The 24471-nt window shown below is 46.0% G+C and overlaps 1 protein-coding gene across 1 annotated transcript in view; it reads left to right on the top strand.

The window, feature by feature from the left end:
- The window catches only part of HYDIN (HYDIN axonemal central pair apparatus protein), a 285134-nt gene that overhangs the window by 113871 nt on the left and 146792 nt on the right, over nt 1-24471 (top strand). The window contains exons 18-22 of the mRNA XM_075536735.1: nt 1545-1783; nt 8023-8272; nt 9622-9765; nt 14349-14492; nt 15933-16246. Of these exons, the coding sequence (XP_075392850.1) occupies nt 1545-1783; nt 8023-8272; nt 9622-9765; nt 14349-14492; nt 15933-16246 (1091 nt within the window). The remainder of the gene's footprint in view (nt 1-1544; nt 1784-8022; nt 8273-9621; nt 9766-14348; nt 14493-15932; nt 16247-24471) is intronic.

Genomic DNA, 24471 nt, shown 5'->3' on the forward strand with positions numbered 1-24471 from the left:
CCACCCCACCCACTATCATGATCCCAATTCTACCTTACAAATCTGGCTAGACCAGAGAATGTACACGAGTACAGATAAGAACTGGAAACACAGGGAATCCAGGATGGATGATCCATTCAAGACCAGTGGTGATACCAGGAGTATGGAAGGATGGTGGGGTGGAAAGGGGGAACCGATTATAGGGATCTACGTAAAACCTCCTCCCTGGGGGACAGACAACAGAAAAGTGGCTGAAAGGAGATGTCAGACAGTGTAAGATATGACAAAATAATAAATTATCAAGGGTTCATGAGGTAGAAGAGAGTGGGCAGCCGGGCAAAAAAATGAGGACCTGATGCCAGGGGCTTACATGGGGAGCAGATGTTTTGAGAATGATGAGGATAACAAATGTACAAATGTGCTTTATACAGTTGATGTATGTATGGATTGTGATAAGAGTTGTATGAGCCCCTAATAAAATTATTTTTTTTAAGAAAAAGAAAATAGCACACACAAGCAGGAACTGGGATAAGCTATGGTACACTGAAGGGTCTACAGTGGATGAGTTGACAACAAAAGTGTATAAATTATTGAATGTAAAACTGATCATCTACTCTGTAAACCTTCACCTAATTCACAATAAAAAGTTTGTAAAAATATGAAAAGGGGGAAAAATTAAAAGTAAATATAAAAATATATATTTCTAACTATAAATACAGAGCGTTTCTACATATTGAAAAAGGTTTTCTTTATAATAGCTTCATCAAGATTCTTCACATACCATGAAGCTTACCCCTTTAACATGTGAACTTCCGTGAGTGGTTTTAGTATATTCACAGAGCTGTGCAAGCTTTACTCCTGTTTAATGCCAGAATATTTCCAACATCCCAGAAAGGAATTCTGCATCTGTGAGCAGTTGGTTCTAATTCTGCTTTATCCCCATCTCCTGGCAACCACTAATCTACTTTTGTCCCTATAGGTTTGTCTATTCTGAATAATTCACATGAAGAATAGTTCTCATACAGATGTGGATTTTTTTGTGTCTATCTTCTTTCCTACCATGTTTTTAAGGTTCATCCATATATAAACGTGCCCTGATAATCAGTTTCTTCTTATTGATGAAGAGTGAAGTTCTATTGATTATTATGAAACAATAGAAGTCAGGCTGAGTTATCTTATTTATTAGTGAAAGCTTCCTACAAGTACAATAGCATCATAGAATCTCCGAGTTTGAAAAAACATTTCCCTTGAACTTTCCAGATTACAGAAAGGACATGGTGCCTCCTGTTGGCACGTCAGCATTTTGAGATGAGAGCGAATAATGAGAATAAGCTTATTTAACTGGACTCGTCGGGCAAGAGGTGAAGAAATCCCCACAGAAAGTTCAAAAGTAGAATCATAGGCGTGCTCTTCGGTGTCAGATTGCTTTTTGAGAAACAGAAAAAGTCAACAAACAACCATCTGCTTTGAAATGAAAAAAAACCAGTTTGTCTCTGATGTTGGATTCTTCCATGCCAGCCATTTGTGCAGAATGCAAAACCAACCATGTCTTCCCTGTGTTACAGGCACGCAAAAAATCGCTTTGGATTGTTGAGCCCACCAAAGGCACCATCCCTCCAGAATCAGAGGTTCAGCTGGTGGTGACGGCCAACCTGAACGACACAGTGACATTCAAAGACACGGTCATTTTGGACATCAAAAACAGCAGCACCTACCGGATTCAAGTCCAGGCGTCAGGAATTGGTTCCACCATTGTTTCAGATAAACCCTTTGCTCCCGAACTCAATTTGGGAGCATATTTCAGGTAAAATGAATACAGATTGTACACATGTTGCATAAGCTGAGCCTCGTCTCCACTTTAGAAAGGTGCTTTTAAGGCACTAGAACAATCCCGGTAATCTGTCCCCTTTCCCAGTTTCACTTTCCCCACCCCCTCCTTTCTCAATCAGCCACAAAAAGTAGTTTTGCAGGTGTAGCTTGGTTACATTCTCCAAGCACTATCTCTCTTCGCAGGTGAAAGAGATGGTGTGGAGACCCCTTATACTGACTTCTCTGTGACAAAATTAGAATCTCCACTATAATTCCAATACACGGACTCTCTTCCCCGTGAACACGGGAAAAACACATAGTGGAAACCTAAGTAAAATGTACCTGAGCCCACTGCAATCTTGCCAATGCTGACTCACAAGAATCTTATAGAACAGGCTAGAACCACCTCATAGAGTCTCCACAGAAGCAGACCGGTACAAGAGTGGCTGGCGGGCTCAAACCGCTAACCTTTTGGTGAGCACCATAGCACTTAACCACTGCTCCACCAGGAAGTATAGCCACCAGGTCTAAAACTCACTGCCATCAAATGGATACCGACTCAGAGCGACCCTGCAGAACAGGGTAGGACGGTCCCTAGAGTATCAAGACTGTGTAACTCCTTATGGGAATAGCTCCCTCTTTCTCAAAGGAAGGCAAGAGTGAAGTGCAAATGCATCTTGTGGGGTATTGCAAAGTCAGTTTTTGGTATTTTGTCCTCTGCTTGCCTCCCCACAGTAGCACCACAGAAATGGGACAATTGCAATTGGCTTTAACTGGTTACCCAGGAAAAGATAGAAAGTCTAAATAGTTAAATAAAAGTGACCACACAGCAGAACCATCTAAATTTGGGTCGAAAAGTTGTATCCATTTTGCGTGCAAAGGGTGGAGGTAATGTCTAGGGTCCTGTGGTTCCTCAGAAGAGTGTTGTCAGAACTGACACACAGGCCCAGGGATCTGTGCCTGTTCAATGCAAGACTGTAAACAGATCTCAAATGGGTGCACCTGCCTTTTGCTCTAAGTCTGACGCTTACGTTGGAGGCACTGCTCTTGGAACCGTGACTGACGATAGTTCGGCCGCCCGCAGATTCTACTCATGCCTCCTTTCCTCTGCACCATATCTGAAACACGGGCCTGGGCGTTTAAAAAGCCAGTAGATGATGAAGTAACAGGCAAGTCCGACAGTCTAATCGGATATTTCTCAGAGAAGGATTTACAGTGTTTTTGTCAACTAGGTTAAAAATTGTCTTCTGCCTCTCGATGGGCCACACATTAGAGCATTTTGTCATTGCAAACTAGTGCTTCCATTTAAAGTTATAAATATATGGAGCAGTATACATAATTCTCCTTAATCTACAAAGAGTGTCAAATGGCCCCAGAGAATACTCCGGCACTTGCCTGGGGTTGGAGAGTTAGCTGTTTTCTAGGAATGCAGAAGCAAACGTTGCTTTTAGTTGCCAGATTCCCTCTCTACCTCAATAGTCATTGCCCTTCTTGACATGCAGCAGTCTCCCAAAAACTCATCAACAGCAGGGCTGTTGTAAGTCTACTTACTGCCTGTGTCACGAATAAAGTTTTATTAGAGCACAGCCATGTCCATCCGTTAACACACTGTCTGAGGCTGGTCTCATGCTACAAGAGCAGAGTTGAGCACCTGAGATGGGACCATGGGTCCCACAGAGTGTAAACTAATGATTATACTTGAGAGTGAAAAGAGGAAGTTTGCCAACCCTCATCTAAAGGAATACCCATATAGCACCCAATCTGATTGCATATTGGAGGCCAACTTTCTGATTACTCAGAGATTCGCTTTCTTCATTTGTAAAATGAGAAGAAATGTAAAATGTTATTGCTGGTTGTTGTGATATTGAATGATGACTCTGCCTAATTTATAAGCAGTGGATATTATTTCTTATCATTCTCCCATCCCCCAAACCTATTCAGCCATGAGGTCAAATTGCAACATAAAGATCCTTCAGAGAGCATGCCCTGTTCGACACATGTTTAGATAGAAAGGCTGACAACTGACAAGTACTCCAGATAATTATTTTTCGATGCTGAAATTACTTACTAGACATAATGCCATCTCCTAAAGAAGGACAGGTGGAATTGAAACATTAAAGTCTACTAAAATTAAAAGACACAAACCAAAGACAGTCCTGAGATAAGTTTTATCCCTCAAAAAAAAAAAGTAAGCCTTTATCATATGGGAGAAAGATGAGGCTGTCTGCTCCCAGTAACCCTAAATAGGGTCGCTATGAGTCAGAATCAACTCAATCACACTAATCTGAGTTTACACCAGTAAATACATGTGTGTATGTGTTCTGACACACCCACACATGTATATAAACACACAAGAAAACTTTTAAAATTTCATGGAAAATTCCGCCATCTTTTCATTATTCCAAGAACTTTTTGGAGCCCCCTTGTAAGTATACATATGAGTGTGTGTGTGTGTACTGTGTGTGTGTGTGTGTGTGTGAGGGGGTACAAAAAACACAAACAAACCAGAATTGCTGGACGGAGCGGAGCTTTTGTAGTATGCATTTTTCCCGCTAGGCAAGCAAGGAGCAATTTGCTTTGAGTTGGTGCACCCAGTGGTGTCACCTGGGCATGTTCTTTCTGGTCACAGTGAATTTTTTTCGTAAAAGCAGTTTCTTCGAACCTTGGTTTTTTTGTGATGGCCAATTTAAGAGAACAGCATGACGCTGTGAAATTTTGTTTCCTGTTTTGGAAAAATGCCGCAGAGACTGTTGCACGTTGGGCACTGCTTACAAGGACAGCGCTATGGGAAAAACTCGAGGGTACGAGTGGTTTTCTCGTTTCAAAAGAGGCTAAATGTCTTATTGATGACAAGCCTCATTCTGGACATCCATCAACTTCCTAAAAGGATGAAAATATCAGCTCATAGCGCATTTGGAGTTTGTTCCACCAGGTCAGACTGTTAGTCAAGCTTCCTATGTAGAGGATTTGAAAAGATTGTGTAGCAGTGTGCAACAAAAGAGACCTGACTCGTGGCAGATGGGGGACTGGTTTTGCCACCAAGACAATGCACCTGCTCACACAGCCATCTCAGTGCGCCAGTTTGGGGCACAAAACAGCATCCCTTTCTTGCTCCGCACACCTGACTCACCTGATCTCGCTTTGTGCAACTTCTTTTTGTTTCCATTAATGAAGAAGGGCATGAAAGGACACCGATTTGACCATGTAGAATAGGTGAGGAAAAAAAACAAACAAAAAATGAGGAGGTGCTGTCAGCCGTCCAAATAGATGAGTTTGAAAAATGTTTCAAGAATGGAATCGCAGATGTGACAAATGGATTCCTTGTAGTATTGAGTAAATTTCTTAAGTGTATTAAAAGAATACTTTGAAGGTGATAAAGTTGTTAGGTAAAAAATTTCAATACATAGTTTTTTTTGGGAAAAGTCCAATTTGGGGGGTACCCCCTCGTTTATATCTATCCCATATAAATGAAAGTATGTTTGACTCTTCTCTGAGATCTTAATAGAGCTTCCTGGTAGAGCTATACTCTGGATAAGCAGGGACTGAGTCTGTCATGCTTCGTGTGTAAGGGGCCAAGCAGTTTTGTAGTGGAGGTGATTCTGACTTGGCTACACTGTACAGCAGTGTCCCCCAGAACAGAACACGATTGGTCCCGCACCATCTGTAGAGTTTGCTCTGTTTGAGCCCGTTGTTCAAGCCACCGTGTCGGTTCATCCCGAGGGTGTTTCTCTTTTTCACTGACCCTCTACCGAGTACGATGTCCTTCTCCAGGGACTCGTCCCTCCCAATAACATATGCACATATGCGAGACGAAGTCTCACCAACTTTGCTTGTAAGTTCAGATTCTGGCTCTTCAGAAAAAGACAGATTTGTTTGTCTGACAGCCCATGGGATACTCAATCTTCACCACCACCATCATTGAAGTGGTTCGATTCTTTGGTCTTCATTCATTATCCAGCTCTCAAATACACATGAAGCCACTGAGCATACCATGGCTTGGCTCAGGGACGCCTTGGTCCTCATAATGATATCTTTGTTCTTCAACATTGCACAGATGTTTATTTGTAACAGATTTGTCCAGGGCAATGCATCACTTGATTTCTCGAGTGCCGACTCTATGGGCATTGATTGTGGCTCTAAGTACAAGGGAATCCTTGACAACTTTAATCTTTTCTTTGTTTATCATGATGTTGGTCCAATTGTGAGGATTTTTTTTATTCCTTATGTTGAGTTGTAATCCACACTGAAGGCTGAATCTTAGTCTCTAATCTTCAACAGTAAGCGCTTCAAGGCCTCTTCACTTGAAGCAAGTGAGGTTGTGGCAGCTGCATATCACGGGCTTTTAATAAGCCTTCCTCCACCCTGCTCCTCATTCTTCATAGAGTCCAGCCTCTCAGCTCATTTGCCAAGCATGAAGACTGCATAACCCTGGTGCACATCATTCCTGATTATAGGCCATGCACTCATCGTCTGTTCTATTTAAACAAGTGCCGCGTGGTCTGTGTACAGTTCCGTATGAGTTTACCGAATGCTGGGACTCCCATTCTTCATGAAGTTAGCCATTTGTTCTGATTCACAAAGTCGGTTGCCTTTGGATAGTCATTGAAACAAAGGAAGCGTCTTTCTGGTCCTCTCTGCTTTCACCTAACAACCATTTGGTTTCAGCAGTGCTTGTCCTTATTCACGGCCTCTTGTGACCCAAACTTGAGGGTCTGGCAGCTCTGTGTTGATGTACTGCTGAAACTGGCTTTAAATTATCGGTAGGAAAACCTTACTTGAGTTTGAGAGTAATGACATTATTTGGTGATTTCTGCATCCTGTTGAGTCACCTTTCACTGGCACAGCACACACATGGAGCCTTCTAGTCAGATTATAGAAGTTGTTAAAAAAATCATCCATTCGTTCATCTTTGGCATTAGTGGTTGATGCATAAATTTGAACGTTAGTCATATCAACTGGTCTTCCTTGTAGCTGTGTGGGTTTTATCCTGTCCCTGGGAGCATTGTGCTTCAGGACCCATCTTGAAATGTTCGTTTGCCAGTCAATGTGTGATGCTATTCCTCTCCAACTTGTTCCCTGGCATAGGAAGCTATATGACTGTGTGACTCAAAATGCCCTCTGCCAGTTCGTTTCCACCCACTGATGCCTAGAATATCAATCCTCAATGTTCCACTTCATTCTTAGCAACTGCCAATATTTTTAGATTCCTACTTAATACCTTCCAAGTATCAATAAATGTGCCCAGCTGGTTTTTCTCATATTGAGTCATGCATTGGCCAAAGAAGATCCCAAATGTGTTCCTCCATCCACGTCATAGTTAGAGGGCCCTCTCACCTGACAGGCTCATACCACTGTTACTCTTCCGTTGCTCTTCGCCGGTTTTCGCTGGCCAGGTGTTTCAGCAGTGCATCACTGGGCCCTTCCTCCTGCACTGCCGTAGTCTGGAAGCTCCACTGCCATCTGCACACCATCAAGGCTCCTGGTGCTGTTTTAAATACCCAAGGCATGACTCCCAGCACCACAGCGACATACAAACCACAATCGTGCAGCAAACTGACAGACAAGTGGTAGACCAGACAGTTAGGGGCCTTTAATGGCTATTTCTGGAGTACACATTTAAATGAATGAACCAACTAATGAAGTAGTAGCACCTTCAGAGCACATTAGTCTGAGAAAAGTGGTCAATGAGATGGCCTCCCAGCTCTTTACAACCTTCTCACTCTTAGTAAGGCTTAGAAAGTATGTACTGTTTCTCTTTTTGGTTTTAAATCCCCTTAGATGGAGCCCAGCACAAGACATTACACTCAGCCAGCAGGTTTAGTCAACATAACTTGACATTTTATTTTCCTCCAGTTGGTCTTTGGCTGTCCTTTGACTCTTCTTAGCTGTTTTTCATGAAGTAGTTTTCACATGAGTAGTGTCTGTGTGCCTGGTTCGCCTTCTGGGGAAGACCAAGAATGGATTAGGCAGCATTCCCGCAGCCTTTGGCTGGTGATGGCAAGCCCGGGACCAGACCCAGGTCTGCATCTATTGACTCCAGGCGTGAGTGTCTGGCCTCCTGGTGGTGGTTACTCTCCGTAGAGGCGTGATGTGTTTTCGAACATTTTTGAAAGGCAGTGATTTATTTCGTTGTCTGCGCTCTAACTTATTTTAAATGAACAATTTCTAAGGGTGTATAGCGCAATAGAACATCCCTAAATTGGATTCTCTAAACACCTGCCTCCTCTTTCCCAGCCTGGATCCCTTTTATTACCGCTTCAAGTTGGCCAACAGGGGTCGCCGGGTCCAAAAGCTCTTCTGGATGAACTACAGTTTTCTTGACACGGGTGACAAGAAGGACCAGGTGAAGAAGGGCTGTAGTGATGGACAGCTCAGCGCCAGTGGCTACAACAGCCCCGTGTTTCAGATCCACCCAGTCAGGATGGAATTGTATCCGGGCCAGATCATCGATGTCATACTCGAAGGCTATTCTGAAACTCCCAGGGTAAGAGACGGACTTTCTGAAGCTATTTTCCTCCTAAATAAATGTTTGCCGTGGATATTTCTTAAGAGAGTCCTTTGACATTTATCTGAGGAAAGGATGTGGTATCTAAAGGATTTCAGACAGCACCGAGTTACCATGACAGCACCTATTGCTTTCAAGGTTCAGCTCTGCTCAATTTGCAGTGTTTCTATAGCGACCAGGAACCCAGCCTTAAAGGAGCTCTAGAGCAGCTCCCATCGCCGGGGTCAGCAGTGACCAACCAATAAGTCTCTGACGGAGGCCCCTCCAGTGTTCGGCCAAAGCCGGCAGTGCTGATTATGCTCCTGCGTGTGGCATCACACAAGGTGGCTGTAGGAGATAGCTCCCCCAGTAGGCGAGATGGAAAATCTGGTCCATTACGTAGCTCCCCTAGGGTTACAGGTTCCAGTGTGTTCCGTTTGTATTATTTGTCCACAGAGCATTTTTAGGTAAAACATAGACCTCTGAGCAAAAAGGAAAAGGCAAGTTATGCCTCACTGTGGAGCACATGATATGCTCCTTGCATCTGTTACTCGGAGATGCTGTGTCAACACTGAGTGTGCCCCGTGTGCCACATCCCGTGCTGGGCACCCGGGATGTGAAGATGCGCAGCATGCAACTCCTGAGCTCAAGAGACTTGCAGCCTTCTGGAAGAGCACAAGTACACAAGAACCAACAATATTTTTAAAGACGTTAAATATGAACTTCTGGGGCAACACATTTAGTTAAAGTTTTGTTTAAGAATGTCTCTGAATGTGCTTTGCAATTATTCTACATAGTTGAGAAAAGACATAAATCCATTGACATAAGAAACTGCCGCGCACACTTCAACAGTAGCTAAGCTGTTCGTGATGTGTTTCCTCCATGTCATAAACATCTGGGCTTGTTAGGTCCAAAGTAAATGAATTCTATGGCACAAGTTTTGGGTAGACATAAAAATATGAAAGCAAACTTTTCAGCCAGCTTCTTGAGAAGTCAGATGAGGACTGTTGAACTGTCAGAACTTTGAAGGACTCCATCCTCTTTGTTCATCAGTTATTATAAACTGCTCCTAACACTGTTGTGTACATCTGCTCCTTCCTGATGCATCCTAGATGTTCTATAGATACTGGGAGAACTGAATGCAAATTGATTTGTCCTGAGGGGCTGTAAGAAGTAAACATGGGACCCACCAAGGACACAAGTAACCAATCAGACTTTAATTGTATGACAGAGGCAGATCCCTGAAATGTATCATTCTGCAAAGCAGACTTTTCTCAGAAGTACCCAGGCAGGTAGTTCTGAATGCAGGTGCTCTCTGTAGGTCATTCAGCTGCTGGTCTACTTTGCAGGTAGTCAAAGAGAAGCTGGTGTGCCATGCCATCATCGGGGCACAGCGGGGAAAGAGCCTGGTGATGATTGTGAATGTCATCTGTGAATTCATAGCTCCTCTTGTCCAGCTCTCCACCAAAGAGCTTATCTACCGCCTCGAGAAGGTCAGTAGAGTCGGGAGGGCTGGGTGGCTTGACAGAGGGTCAGCATGCTTGTTAGCTTTCATTCTGAAGCCAAGTTAACAGGCAGCCTGTCACTCATTCTCCACCCAATGTTTTTTGGGGTTTTTTTTAAAGACCATTTTATTGGGGACTCTTACAGCTTTTATAACAATCCATATACATCAATTATATTGAGCATATTTGTACATATGTTGACATTATTTTCTAAACATTCAAATTCTGTTTGAGCTCTTGGTATCAGCCCCTCTTTTTACCCTGCCCTACCCACCTCTCACCCTTGTGACCCCTTGATAAATTAGAAATTATTAGTAATTTCATATCTTACACTGACTGCTGTCTCCCTTCCCCCATGGTTTCTTCTCCCTTCCTCTCCCCACCTTCCCTCTACCCTTCTGGTATCACTACTCCCATTTCTGTTCCTGAGGGGTTTATCTGACCTGGATTCTATGTGTCCTGAGTGTTTATCTGTACCTGTGCACATGCTCCGGCCTAGCCCACAGTGAAAGGCAGCACTGGGGTCATGATAGTGGGGGATGAGGAAACCTCAAGGAACCAGAGGAATACTGTGTGTCCCATTGGTGCTATACATCACCCTGGTTGACTCTTCCCCTCCTTGTGACCCTTCTGTGAGGGGATGTCCCACTGTCTACAGATGCCACCCAATGTTTCTAATGCTTCCAAGATCAGTACACACTAAATTAAAACTTGTGAACCTAAACCTACAATCCTTTGAAATGGAAATGTCTATGGAAATTCTACTTCCATAATTTCCGGTATATAAGACCTAAGTAAAGGGTGCTCTAGTGCACTGCAGATGCATTTCTGTCAAGTATCCAACTCTAAGTAAGTGCAATAAGCAACAAAGTATGGAAAGGATTGAACCAAAGTTAACAATCATTAGAATAAGCAGAATCACTGCCATCGATCGACTGCTGTATGCTAGGCATTAAACCAAGTTCATTACATTGTTTCCCTGTTGCCCTTTGCAGGAACGCTACAGAGTGGGTACATGGGCTCATTGTTCCCATGACACACTTACGGAAACTGAAATGCCAAGTCAGGTTATCATGTGGATCAGCCTAAACCTTTCACGCTCTGTTCTTGATCCACTCCTTACTACGGCCATTAAGGCCAAGTAATTGGTGAGGCAGGGAAGAGGGAGGGGGGAAGGAAGAAGCGGGGAAGAGATCACAACAGCGCGTGACCTACTGCTAGGCAGGCTTCCAATCATAGACTTATTCATCATTCACACAAACATGGATGGAAAATCTCTTCTAAGCCAGGCACCGTGCTGGGGCTGAAAATTGAGTTAGACACATGTGGTCAAAGCTAAGAGACTAGGCAAGGTCACAGATTATAGGGAAATCATTAAGTCTTAATTGTTTAAATTACATTCGTGTCGATGCTTAGGATTGGTGCCAGGGGCTATGCACTGTTTGTACGTGCATTCCCTTGCAGCCCCTTTGTGTTTTTGTGTCCTATATCGGCGAGCACAGCCTCAGTAGTAGGCAGCTCTTGCACAGCTGTCTTGAGAAAGTGCCGCAGGTTGAGACTTGAAGGAAAAACGGAAGTTCGTATGGTAACAAGGGAGGGGCCTGGACGTGAAGACCTGGGTTAGGAAGCAGTGTGGTGAACATGCAGAACTGGAAGGTCACCTTGGACAGAGGACAGCGAGCGGGTCCAAGAATGGCATGAAGTTGGTCTGAAGAGGTTGGTCAGGGCCGGTGTGTGTGTGGCAGGCCTGCGAGGCATGTTGTAGACTGGGTTCGTTTCTGTTTCTTGTGTCCGGTTGACTGTTGGCAGGGCTTCAGGGAGGAGAGTGAGCGCCTGGGGAAGACCTGTTAAGACCTGCGCCAGGACAGGTGATTGGACAAGTGAGGAGTAGGTGTGGCAGTGACGGGATGCTGAGCAGCAGGCCTGTGCCAGGAGCGTCCTCCGTGATTCCTCACTGCCGTCCTGAAGCTTGCGTTGCACTGTTTTGTTGGATTCTCTCCTTTTTTGTGGTCTTCGCTGTCATCAGGGACACACACACATTTATTGACAACAGCTTCTCCTGACGTGGTGGTGTCGTATTTTCTGCGAATCTAGCTGCTGAGAGAAAATTCAGTGACTATGTGTTGAATAGCCATTTTGTATTTCGTACAAGATAGTATAATATGTATTAAATAATGCAGCTTGGTTTCTTCTTAGGATAACATTTTTAGTTCATAAACATTCATAAAAATGTATGTAGCTTCCCCCTTTTTTCTCTTTAAATCCTTATGCCTGTTCTAAAAGAAAATGACATTCTTGTTTAACTGCCTACCGTTTCCTTTTATCCCTAGATTAAAATGGGAAAATATTTTACTGTCAGTCGCTTCGTGTTGAATTTTCTTAAATGCCTTTCGTTACGCCCCTTTGCTTATTTGTTTTCATCCTTGTCTCCTTCTGCCCAAGTACCAGACGTTTGAAATCGCTCTTGCTTACTGTTGTTGCTGTTGTGTATCGCCAAGTCGATTCCAATTCGTAGCAACCCTCAAGGACAGTGTGGGACTGCCCCACAGCATTGCCCGCCCTTGTGTTTGCTCCTTGTCTGCCTCCTGCTCACACTGAACCTGCATCAGGGACACTGGGGAAATGCAGCTTCAATTCTCAGCATGTGCCCCGGACCGGACACAACTGGCTGTCCAGCTTTAATTGTGCAAACCCCCCAGTTAGTTACCCTGTCTCCTTGTTTGCAGCTCAAGGCAGTGTATTGGAGTTTATTGCATTCGAATATAATGATTCCAATCTGCCGAGGGAAAGAATTCTCAATAGCCTGGCCCAAACTTGATCTACTTTAAAACTGTTGTGCCATTTCTGAGCCACCGCGATGAAGCCACATCTCTGTGTTATTGGAAAGGTCAGCTGGAACTGGCAGCCAGTTTGCTTCGTGACGCTCCAGCAGCAAATCTATTCTGCTGATACTTGGGAGACAAACAACCCGAATGGAGACAGGTTGTTTTTAAAATAGAGTGGGTTCTCTTGGCATGGACTCTCTCATCACTAACCTCTGAGTGGCCTCATGCCCAAACCAGCCAAGTGTAGCGCCTTCACTTCCAAAGGTGCCTGCGGTGTCGCAGCAGCCTTCGGGGAAGGTCGCCGGGTGCCGCTTGGCCAGCCCAGTGCAGCTTATGGTTTTGTAGGCACAGAGCTGCTGCATCCCTCAGCTGTGGCGTGGAGTCAGCAACTGCAGAGAATGCCGGGCATCTCCATCACCACGGGGGAGAGAGGCCGGTGAAGGCTGCCCTCTCACCACCCCCTAAGAGAACTCTGGGAGGCAGGAGGTGCTCCCAGAGCCAGGGGTCCCAGGAAATAGAGTGGGAAGAAAACTTGGGGCCAAGAACGTGAAGACAGAGTTGGATCCGTGCACGGAGTCAGGTGGCTCCCGCTGAAATAGGAGCCCAGAGAAAAAGCAAACCCAACGGGGGCAGTTTGGGAACAACAGCAAAGGACGGGCCAGCTCACTGAAACTAGGAATGACTGGAGGGAGGATCGCATGAGAGGCTGGACATTGACTGAGGCTTCGGGTCACATCCTACCTAAAGTGGAATCTCCACCTCCAAAGGCAGATCAGAAATCACATGGTTCCCAATATCAAAATGAGAAAAGTCCAATCTAACCGGAAACTTCAAGATCCATTTCCAATGCTTTCGTCAGCTGAAAATTAAATCGGATAAGTCTAAGAGCAAAAAGGTGCTTCAAAATCAAATCCCAATGATATCAGGAAACATTTACAGGAAACAGTAAAGAACATTCATCGTTGGCATAAAAGCCAAGTACAGTTGACCCTTGAGCAACATGGGCTCATTCGGAATGAGGTCACTTACATGAAATTTTGGGGATTTTCCTGCTGCTACTGCAATGAGCATCCGTGTTGTGAATGCCCCCTTACCTGGAGCAAGGGCCTGCTCTCCCAGAGATGATTAGCATGCACGGCGGCAGTTGAAGCAAACTCAACACTGGAGCTCACCGCAACAGCTCAAGTGCATATGTGGGCCTGCATAGTTCAACTCCATGCCGTTCAAGGACCAACTATAGATGATAGATGTATTTTCAACTGCACACAGGAAGTCAGCGCCCCTTAGGCCTTAAGTTGTTCAAGGTTCGACTGTGGATTTGCAACTTTGTATTTTGCCCATAGGGGGAAAAGTTTCGTGTATGCAAGAAATGTTTTATTCCTTATGACACCTGGATTCTCCCACAAGATGACATCACTCGTTTATGAGACTTGGTTTTATGACACCGTGGAAACTTCTAGAGTCACAGTTCTATAGAGGAGCACGGCTTGTGTACATTTTTTAAACAGCCAAGACGACCTGTGTTTTCAGATTTCTTTCTTTTTTTTTTTCAGATTTCTATAAGTTCACGTCTCAGTAACCCATCAGAGTTCAAGTGAATTTTGTAGGGATGTAGAAAACTGCACATATGCATTTATCATTGCAAAATCTGTCCATTACCAAGATGAGAATTTGTTGCTATAAACATAGTTTACTGTGTCTGCCATAACTTGGTTTGGGTTTGGGTTCTTTTTTCCTTTTTCACAGAAACCTAACACTGTCCTGGAACCTAATTACCAGCCCTTGGCCGTGAAGAATGTTTCCACCCTGCCTGTGCACATACTGGTCTCCACGACTGGACCATTTTTCATATGTGAAACTGATAAGTCCCCTCTGCCCATAGCTCCCGAGGTAACTGAACACGATCCTAAGCCCCTGGGGGCGGGGGGTGGGAGTGTCGGGGGGTAAAGGAAGAACTATAGCAGTCCACTGCCTTGTTTCAGCCCAAAAAAATATAAGCAATCAAAGGCACACAGAGGAAAGGATATAGAAATGTTTAGATGAGCCATAAATAATTTCCAATGTCATTCAGTAGAAAAACGATCGGTAACAGTGTAAGAACTTTAGTTCATGGTAATAACCCTTTGATTGTTATGAAGCCAGTCTTTAGAGAACGTAACTTTCTACCCGTGATAGTGAAGATCCTTTAACAGCACCCTCCCCCTCCAATCTGACGGGGAGACAAAGAAATAGCTAAACCAGTGTCCTCCACCCATTAAGCATCCATGCCAGTGGTCGGATAGAAGGACAGGTGGCAGGCCCGGCTTTCCAATGAGATTAGGTCAGGGAAGAGCCTCCACTCTTGGGCTCTGATTCATGAATCAGGTGATTGGCTTCATCAACTGAAGCTATCTAATCATGGTGCTGAAGCCATGATTAAACACCTGAACCACTGAAGCCATTCCGTGTGGATATGCCCAGGGAAGCAGGCCCATTCCGTGTGCATTCCACAGGTCTCTGCTACGCCATGAGGTCCATGCAGTTTAGCTCAGTGTCTAAAAAAGCCAGCTCATAACCAGCCTTTCCATGGGACGGTGTTAGCTGAAGGTGCCGGCATCTGGGACCACATGGGGATCTGACTCAGAGAGAAAAGAACAAGTAGAATGTACCAAGCAAACGCTGTCCTGCTCGGGAGCGTCATGTGGAGTTGATTAAAAAGCAGTGGAAAGTAGATAACAGCGTGTTTAAGAGTTAGGTTCGCAGACATTAGGAAATGAATTAAATTACCTAACCTGCCCCTTTCTGGGTCACTCTCTGCACTTCCCCTCCCTCCCCTACCCTCCCTCCCCCAGTACTTTATACAGCCTTTAAGTTTTTTTCTTAAACCAAAGCCTTTTCCAAGTTGTCTAGAAAGAACCTTTCACAAGCTAACTGACTTTCAGCCAAGAATGTTTTATAGTAGCTCATAATTGGAGACTCTCTTTTACAACTCACCAGTACTAATAACTCCTCAGTTCTAATTAAAATCTCTTCCTGTAAAAATGTCAATATTTCCCCTTGCTTTCATTTTCACACAAACTAGATGTATGTGGGTAAATGTCGAAGGCTTCAACGGGTGTGGCACATAGAATTAAAAGAAAATGGAATTTTTCCATGAACGTGTTGCAGCCCCCCCCATGTCTATTTTATTCTAATATGTGTGGGGGCAGTGTATGCACGTACACACAGGTACATGTACAGCTACAGATACATGTAAACACACAGGGATCAGGAGGTTTTGGTAGCCCTGCTCCATGAATCAGTTGGAAATGCGCGTGGCAGGTTGGTAATTCCCCGCCATCTCGTTCACAGCCTATTAAACTGGAGATTGGCGAAGAAAAGAACCTTCTGGTCAAGTTTGACCCGTCCTATAGAAATGACTTCAACAACTGGGTGGCAGAAGAAATGCTGACGATTAAGTACGTGGAGCACCCTCAGGTCGACAGCCTGAGCCTGCGTGGGGAAGTGCACTACCCCAACCTGAGCTTTGAGACCACCGAACTGGATTTTGGCTGTATCCTGAACGACACCGAGGCCATTCGCTACATCACCATCACCAACTGCAGCCCCCTGGTCGTGAAGTTCCGCTGGTCCTTCCTCGTGGGAGCCGAGGACCACCAGATACGGTACATCACACAGAGTCCCGCAGGGCCCTCCCCGACCCCGTGCCGCTCTTTCTCCCGCAGGCTCTGTACTAGGTTTCCTGTATCTTGCGTGCTGGTCTTCTCAAGACCATTTTTGCCCCGACAACTAAGCCCTGACAAAGGTAACAAAGCCTTAAAACCTTGGTTCACAGGCTTAATGATTGACATATAACACACACACACAGGGATGGGAGGGGGATGAACAACAGAAAAGTGGTGAAGGGAGACCGTGGATGATGTAAGATATGAAAATAATAATAATTTATAATTTATCAAGGGTTCATGTGGGAGGGAGGAAAAATGAGGAGCTGATACCAAGGACTCAAGTAGAAAGCAAATGTTTTGAGAATGGTGATGACAACAAATGTACAAAAGTGCTTGACGCAATGGATGGATGGATGGATTGCGATAAGAGCTGTGTGAGCCCCCAATAAAATTATTTAAAAACCAACCAAACAAAACACCTTGGTTCGGCCAAGATTTCCAAACAGGAAAGGCAGATCAAGCAGGTGTGGAAGCCCCTGGTGTCGAGCAGATTAGCAAAGTCAGATCAGTCCGCTTGCCTTCATCTAGTGGTAGGATCATGAGAAAGTTCTCTCTAGGAAAACCCGGTCCTTGCAGAGTGAGTGTGTCAGCCTAGCACACCGGCGGAGTAGAACTGTGCACTGAGGAGACGCTGCATGGAGCTTCATGTTGTCTGCTCGGCATCTGTCAGCCAGCATTCCTTCCGGACCCACATGTGTATCAAAGAGACACGAGTTCAGCGGTTCTCAACCTTCCTCATGCCGTGACCCTTCATGCAGTTCCTCATGTGGTGGGGACCCCCAACCATAGCATTATTTTCGTTGCTACTTCATCACTGTCATTTTGCTGCTGTGATGAATCGGGCAACCCCTGTGAAAGGGTCGTTCGACCACCCCCGAAAGGGTCACGACCCTCAGGTGGAGAACCGCTGCTCTAGTTACTACCGGGAAGTGGTGAGCACCACAAGGGAAAAGTTGCCGTCACAGTATTTGTGTTACTTTATATTTAAATTCAATTAGACACGAAGTCTGAATCTAAGCGTAGCTTGGAAAACACTCCTTTAAATTATAGATATAAGCAGGCTGTTTCACAGACCTGAGAAACATTTTCATCAGGCTCAAGCGTGTGGCAGCAGCCAGGACAATGGAGCTACTGGGTATTGATACCTTGTCTGTTGTTTTGGCAATTCGGTTTCCAGCCCCGGATGTTGAATGGCCATTCTAAATTGAGGCAGCCTTGTGAATTTCCATTGTGCTTCCCGTGAGCTGTCCCCGTTTTGTAGACGACAGCACCTCTCCTTCCCTGTGCTTGTTACCACAGTAACGGCTGCCTGCTCGGGATGTCTTCCGTGGCCATCTAATGATAAACCCGGGTGGCCTTGAAGCTGCCCGCCGGTCCTGTGGCCGAGCCTTCCAGCCTCCTCATTAAGTGCCATGGACTGTTTGGGCTCTGAAGGAAGTTCTGTACCTGGTGAACATTTAAAATCATTAGGAAATAAGAAGCCAGCCTGGCTTAATGAACTTCGAATACCAGCTTTTGGGAAGTCATTCTGTGGTGGCCAAGCGAAATGAGGTAGTCCATCTGGGAATAAAGGGGTCTGCCCTATTTACTTATTACTATATTCTGAGAAGCCATTTCTATAATGAAAATAGTGACACTTCCTGGAAATGGATTTGGCCAATACTGGGGATGATACACCTGATTTCTCATTGCTTTTAAGTATTGATGTGACTTTGATTTCACCCTTTCTTTAACCTCTTCCAGGATCTTCCCATTTCTTGACAGTGAATGTTGTGATGTTAGAGTCATGGCCACAGCAAAATCCAGAAACAGTGTTAGCCCCTCTACTTATAATTCTTTTTTTAATTAATCATTTTATTGAAGGGTTCTTACAGATCTTATAACAGTCCATCATTCAGTTGTATTAAGCACACGTGTACATACATTGCATTCATCATTTCCAAAACATTTTCTTTCTCCTTGAGCCCCTGGCATCAGCTCCTCTTTCTGCCCTTCCCTCCCCACATACTTCCAATTATTTTGTTCATTCATTCGGGAAGCACTTGATAAGTGACCCTCAGGTACCAGATATTTTGTGAGGCATCGGTTGAAGAACAAGCCACGGTTGCTACACTGAAGAACAGCAGTCTAGTTGAGGAAGCAGGCGTTTAGCCCCGTGCACACATGATCCTAGTGGGCCCTGAGATAGGACAGAGGTGGGTACCTGCATGGAGGAGTCCAAGAAGGCTTCCCTGGGCAGCCAGAGTTAAATGTTCCAGGTGGAGAAGTGGGGAAACATTTAAAGCAACCACAACAGTATGTGTGCATTAGTTAGGATTCATATTGTTGCAAACAGAAAACCCTAAGCAAATATTCAAATTTTAAAAATTATTGATGTATTAATAATCAATCTTTAGAATAATTAAGATTTACTCCAGCTGCCAGCCTGGCTTAAAGTAAGGACTCAATGTCACCAAAACTAGCTTTCTGCCTCGTCGCTCTCTGCCTCCTTTCACGTGTTGGCCTTCTTTGCAAATCTGCTCCCGACCCCCCCCCTCCAAGGTCACCGCAGGACTGCCCGTAGTCCTGCACCACGTCTGTCGAGACTCCAGTCTTGTGTTCTAAGACTCCCATAAGAGTCACTCAGATTGGATGAACCTCATCACATTTCCCATGCCCCCTGTCCTCCCAAGCTAGTTACCAAGGGCCACAGATGGTGACCTCAGAGCCACATAGACAGAAGAGAGTGGCAATGAGGTAGATCTCCCAAAAAAGAATCTAATTTATGAGCGAATGGACACTGGCAAGGTGACTCGCCTGCACGCACCATGTGACCACAGTCTGTCTGGCAAGAAGGCGGTGATGGGGGCAGTCAAGGGGACGAGGCTGGAGAGGAGTCTCAGCATCCGCTTGTGAGAGGACTGGTTTCCATGATGAGGAATTTAGACTTTCTTGAAGCAATGGTGAGATTAGAGAGCGACATCAAGGAACAGGGCCCATTTTGAAAGAAAGAGACCGCTGCAGCATTTCACAGAATTGAGTAGCTCCTCCGTCCACATATTCCTTTCGTGGTTTGCATAATGTCACACTTTGGACTCTTCCTCCTACCCCCGGCTATCCTCCTTCAGCTCTGTCTGCTAACAACAACTCTGGTGGACTGCTGGGGTTCAGGTCCACCCTAGACCCAGTTCTCTTCCTAGTGATTCCATTCGCCCCCATAGCTTTCCTCAGCCTCTGTGGCTTAGGAATGCAAGGTCTACCTCAGCCTCGACCCCTCAGCTAAGTTCTAAGCCCATCACCGTCTCAGTGGCTCCTCTCCGCTGCTTCTCAAGAGAGTCCAGTTCAACATACCTCACTTAAACTCAACACCTCCCTTCGCCCTCTCCCTGCACCCCCACCCCGCCTCACCCCTTGCCCCAGGAAATGATACCGCAGCCCTCCTGGGAAGCATCCAGACCTCTTTCTCTCCCCAGCATCTACCCAACCCCTCAAAGCCACCGTCAAGTTCTCCTCGGTTTTTCTTCCAAGAACTTCCTGTGTCCATCTCCACTGCTACAACCCTAGTTCAAGCCACTGCCACTTCTTCCTGTCACACCCTCAAACTGCATATGTGACCTTATTTTGTCATCAAGTTAAGAGGAAGTCATACTAGATCCAGGCGGGTCTGAATCCAATGACGGTGTCTTTGTAAGAAACAGATGCACAGAAACCCAGAAATACTGAGGAGAAGGTGTAGGAGCATGGAAACAAGTCAGAGTGATCCATCACAATGCAAGCACTTCCAGGGGCCACCAGGAGCAGAAGACGCATGGGGGACAATGTCCTGTAGAGCCTTCAGACGGGAGAGTGACCCAGCTGACACCTTGGTGGGGACTTCTGGAACCCACCATGTGGTTAAGTTGGTATTATAAGTTACCAGTTTGTGGCGCTCGGCTGTGGCAGTCTTAGGAAAGCAATAGAGCCATTTTCCAGACAACAAAGAAGATGTGTCACACAGGAAATAATGTTTCCTATAGAAAGATGTGTAGAGTCCGCCAGTTGTGCTGTTGTCGTGATTCACGGCAACCCCCACTGCAGAGTAGAAATCCTCCTCCACAGGATTCTCCCGGCCATGGCCTTTCAGAAGCAGATCCCAGACCTGTCTTCTGAGGGATCTCTGGGGAGGCGCAGGCCATTCATCTCAGAGCGAGTAGTCGAGTCCCACCAGCAGACTCCAAACCTTCCACAAAGACACGTTACTAGGAATATAGTGCCCCTTAGAGGCAAGGATGGTGGGACTTCATCTAATGTATTTTGGACATGTTATCAGAAGAGACCAGTCCCTGGAGATGGACATCATGCTGGATAATGTGGAGACTCAGGGGAAAAGAGGCAAACTCTGAGCGAAGAGATTGACACAGTGGCTGCAACAAGGGGCCCAAGCACAGGAACAACTGTGAGGATGGAGCAGGTCCGGACAGTGTTTCATCCTCTTGGGCATAGGGTTGTTATGGACCAGAAATGACTCACTGGCACCAAACAACAACAACGAGGAATTTTTAAAATCCCACACACGCCCCCCAACCAGATCAATAGTCTAGCTACATCATGATAAATGGACAAAGGACCAGCATTGTGGAGGATTTTATTTTGCTTGGATCAGCAACAATGTTCCTGGAAAGAAAAATCTGGAAATCAGACAACACACTGCACTGGGCAGATATGCTGCCCATGGCCTCTTTATGGTGTTAAGAAAGCAAAGGTGTCACTTTGCAGACTAGGCCTGGTGATTTTGCCATCGCTTCGTATGCCTGTGCAAGTTAAACAACGAGTCAGGAAGACGCCAGAATATTTGCTGCATTGGAATTATGGTGTTGGCGAAGACTTGAAAAGAGCAACAAATCTACCTTGGAAAAAGGACAGCCCGAATGCTCCTTAGGAGAGAGGATGGCGAGACTTCATCTCAGGTACTTCGAACATGTTATCAGGAGAGACCGGCCCTAGAAAAGGGCATCGCGCTTGCTAAGGCAGACGGTCAGCAAAAACAAAGACGACAACCCTCAGTAAGGTGGACTGACACCGTGGCTGGGAGAGTGGCCTCACTTGTAACCCTCGTGAGGATGGCACAGAACTAAGTAGTGTTCTGTTGTGGGTAGAGATGGTCGCTGTGAGTTGGAACCAACTAGACAGCATGTAACATTAAGAGCCATGACTAGAAGGTTTTGTCATTTTGGCCAACAGTTGAATGCTTTTTACAGTTGAGAGCCGATCACAGCCCAGGCACAGTATGTTCTAGCTTATGTCACAGTCGAAACAACCCTGCAGTGTGATTATTAAAACGATCCATGAAGCCAAGGCTCACAGGTACCTAAACCCACTCGGTGGATCCAGGAGTCAGGTTCTACCTTGACACGGCCTTCTGCTGATACATCAAACACAGTTTTCTGTGTATCCATGTTCCGCCCAGTGAACCATCGTGCTGGCTCCATGCAGCATGCTGTGTGACCATCCCTGTCTGCGTGAATTTGTAAACCGGTGGAAACTGGGGAGACGGCTCACTGGAGGACAAGGCTGACGGATGAGCGCTCACGCCGTGCCGGGTGCTCACAGAGATCGCCGCATTGAACCTTCCTACAGCCTTATTTGCATTTAGGAAATACTGTGAGCGCCCGGCCTTACAAATAAGGAAAGGGGGTTAAAGAGAAATATTCAGAATACGCCCTAGATAAAAGATAGCTTGGAAGGAAGGGGTAGACTTAAGTAGAAAGTACAGCCCGCCCAACAAGTTTATAAGCTTAAATGGGAACGCACACACACACAGAGTTACAGTTCATCCCCCAGGTCAGCACATGGCTTCTACTTCTCGACATTGCACAGTGACACAGCCTGGTTGGAGTGCTAGCAGGTTCTGCAGAGGTGATCCAGGTAGCCCAGGAGAGCTGGGTAGAAGGCTCTGGGAAGTACTCTGTGATGTCTCTCCCTACTTACTTGCCAGTCCGCGTTCAAAGTCAAGAGGTGGAGGCCCTCACATCCAGGGGTGGTGGAACCACACGGCCCTATGAGACTGGGTCCTATGAGGATTCGCATCGCCCAGGTCGAGCCCTCAAATCATCCACCGAGGGCCCCCAGAGAGCACACACACAGGCTGGAGAGCGGCTCTTCTTTGCTCACTAACCCTGGTCTTGGCGGCCAGGATGCCCTCGCAGGAGATTTTAGGGTGGTAGCAGTGGACAGGGAAGACTGACTGTCCCTGTGAGCTGTCTCCTCTCCTTGGGGTCCTGCCATCACCAGTTTTTAACTCATCATTGAAATGGGCTTGATGGGAGCCTGAAGAGGAGTCAGTTTGTGTCCATTCAGGAGGGCTTGCAATCTTGGACACTGTCCTTGTGTTAACAGATGGAAATCCAGCTCAGCCGTAGGTCGTGGGAACAGAGTTGTCTTTTTTTTTGGTGGGGCACGAGACCTACAGCTGGGTTCACTGCATCGGAGAGAGTTGCAAAACCTGCTCACTTCTCGGTGTGTTCAGTTGGGTTCTCTAGAGAAACAGAGCCAGTGAAGCTTGTATGTGTTTGTCTATAGTAAGATTTAGATCGAGAAATAAGCCTGCACTGTTGCAGATGGAGGTAAGCACAGCCTGGTTGAAGTCAGGCTTCTCCTGGCTTGTGGAAGCTAGGGAAGAGGAAGCAGAGGCAGGAGGGGTGGAGGAGACACAGGCTGGAGGATGCAGAGCTAAATGAATCTGAAGGCAGCTGAATGAAGCCGCCGTCGGTAATCCACTGAGGACTCCTGGGATCGGCAGGCAACACCATAGGAAACTGAGGAACCAGACACAAGATCGAGCTCCAGCAGAAGGTGGAAAGCCAAAGAGGATTTGACTCTGCTTGTTCCTTTATACAAAAGGGCACACCCCAGGGAGACAACCTGATCGACAGTTTGGGCTCTACCCCTGCCCTGACCCAGGAGTGTCTAGGTGCCATAATCCCTTACCATCACACTCAGGTCAGGCTGACTGAAGAGAGGGCCAGCAGCCCAGGATCTGCGGTGCTAACTTCACTATGAAAGATGAATGCTTATTTAAGTAGGCTTGAAAGGCACAGAGTATGTACGTAGGCTTTTATATCTATATTTGAGGGGTTATATTAATTAAATGGTATATAGCAGTTTTAAAAAAATAAATAAAACCTATAGACACACACATATAATTTAGCTCAGTCGTTTTTAGACTTACAGCAGAACTCTCTTTTCAAATGAGTTCTTGACTTATGTGTCAGTCACCAAAAAGCAAGAACTAGTGGGCAAAAGAGGAGGTGGGGGAGCCTGCCATCCTGCTCCCCACCCCATGCCCATCAGCTCTTAGGCTGCTTATGCCATCGGACCAGTTTAACCAGTCTCTAACACGTTGGGTTGCTAACTGCAAGGTCAGCGGCTGGAGACCACCAGATGCCCCTCCTCGGAGGAAAGAAGGGGGTTCGACTCCTGAAAAGAGCTGCAGTTCTACCCTGTCCTATGAGGTTGCTAGGAGTCGGCATTGATTCCACGGCAGGGCGTTTGGTTTTTTGGGAATGATTGTCTTTGGAATGACTGTATTTGGCACTAAGTCAACTCACAAAATAATGTGAAAAACAAGACCTGCACTCAACTGCGCCACATTCACAGAGATTCTACTTCCTCCCACCTGGGACAGCCCTGGCTTTGCGGGCCAACTGCTTGACACACGGTAAAACTCCCAACTCCTGTCACGTGTTGTGAGTTTTCTGCCGTGGCAGGTTACCACAAACTCGATGACTGAAAACAACACAGATGTGTGTGTCACAGTGCTCAGCTCAGATGTCGGACCCTGTCGGACTACCAGCAAGGCTGCATTCCTTTCTGGGGCTCCATGGAGAGAGTCTACTTCCTTGGCAGTTCCAGAGACCTAGAGACCACCCGCATTCCTTGGCTCAGAGTGCCCTTCCTCCACCTTCAAATCCAACAACATGCATCTCTCTGACCCAGCTTCTCCCATCACATCCCCTGCTCTTTCTCTGCCTCTAACTCTCTCCTTCTGTCTCCCCTCCCACTTCCCAGGACCCACCTTCAAGGACCCACACTGGATCCACCCTCTACTTTCCAGAGTCTCTAACTTAATCACAGCTGCAAAGTTCTTTTTGCCATGTCAGGTGTCAGACTAGCAGGGTTCTGGTGAGTTTCGTGTGCCCTCCCAT

The sequence above is a fragment of the Tenrec ecaudatus genome, chromosome 18 (assembly GCF_050624435.1).
Source record: "Tenrec ecaudatus isolate mTenEca1 chromosome 18, mTenEca1.hap1, whole genome shotgun sequence".
In the NCBI taxonomy this organism is placed as follows: domain Eukaryota; kingdom Metazoa; phylum Chordata; class Mammalia; order Afrosoricida; family Tenrecidae; genus Tenrec; species Tenrec ecaudatus.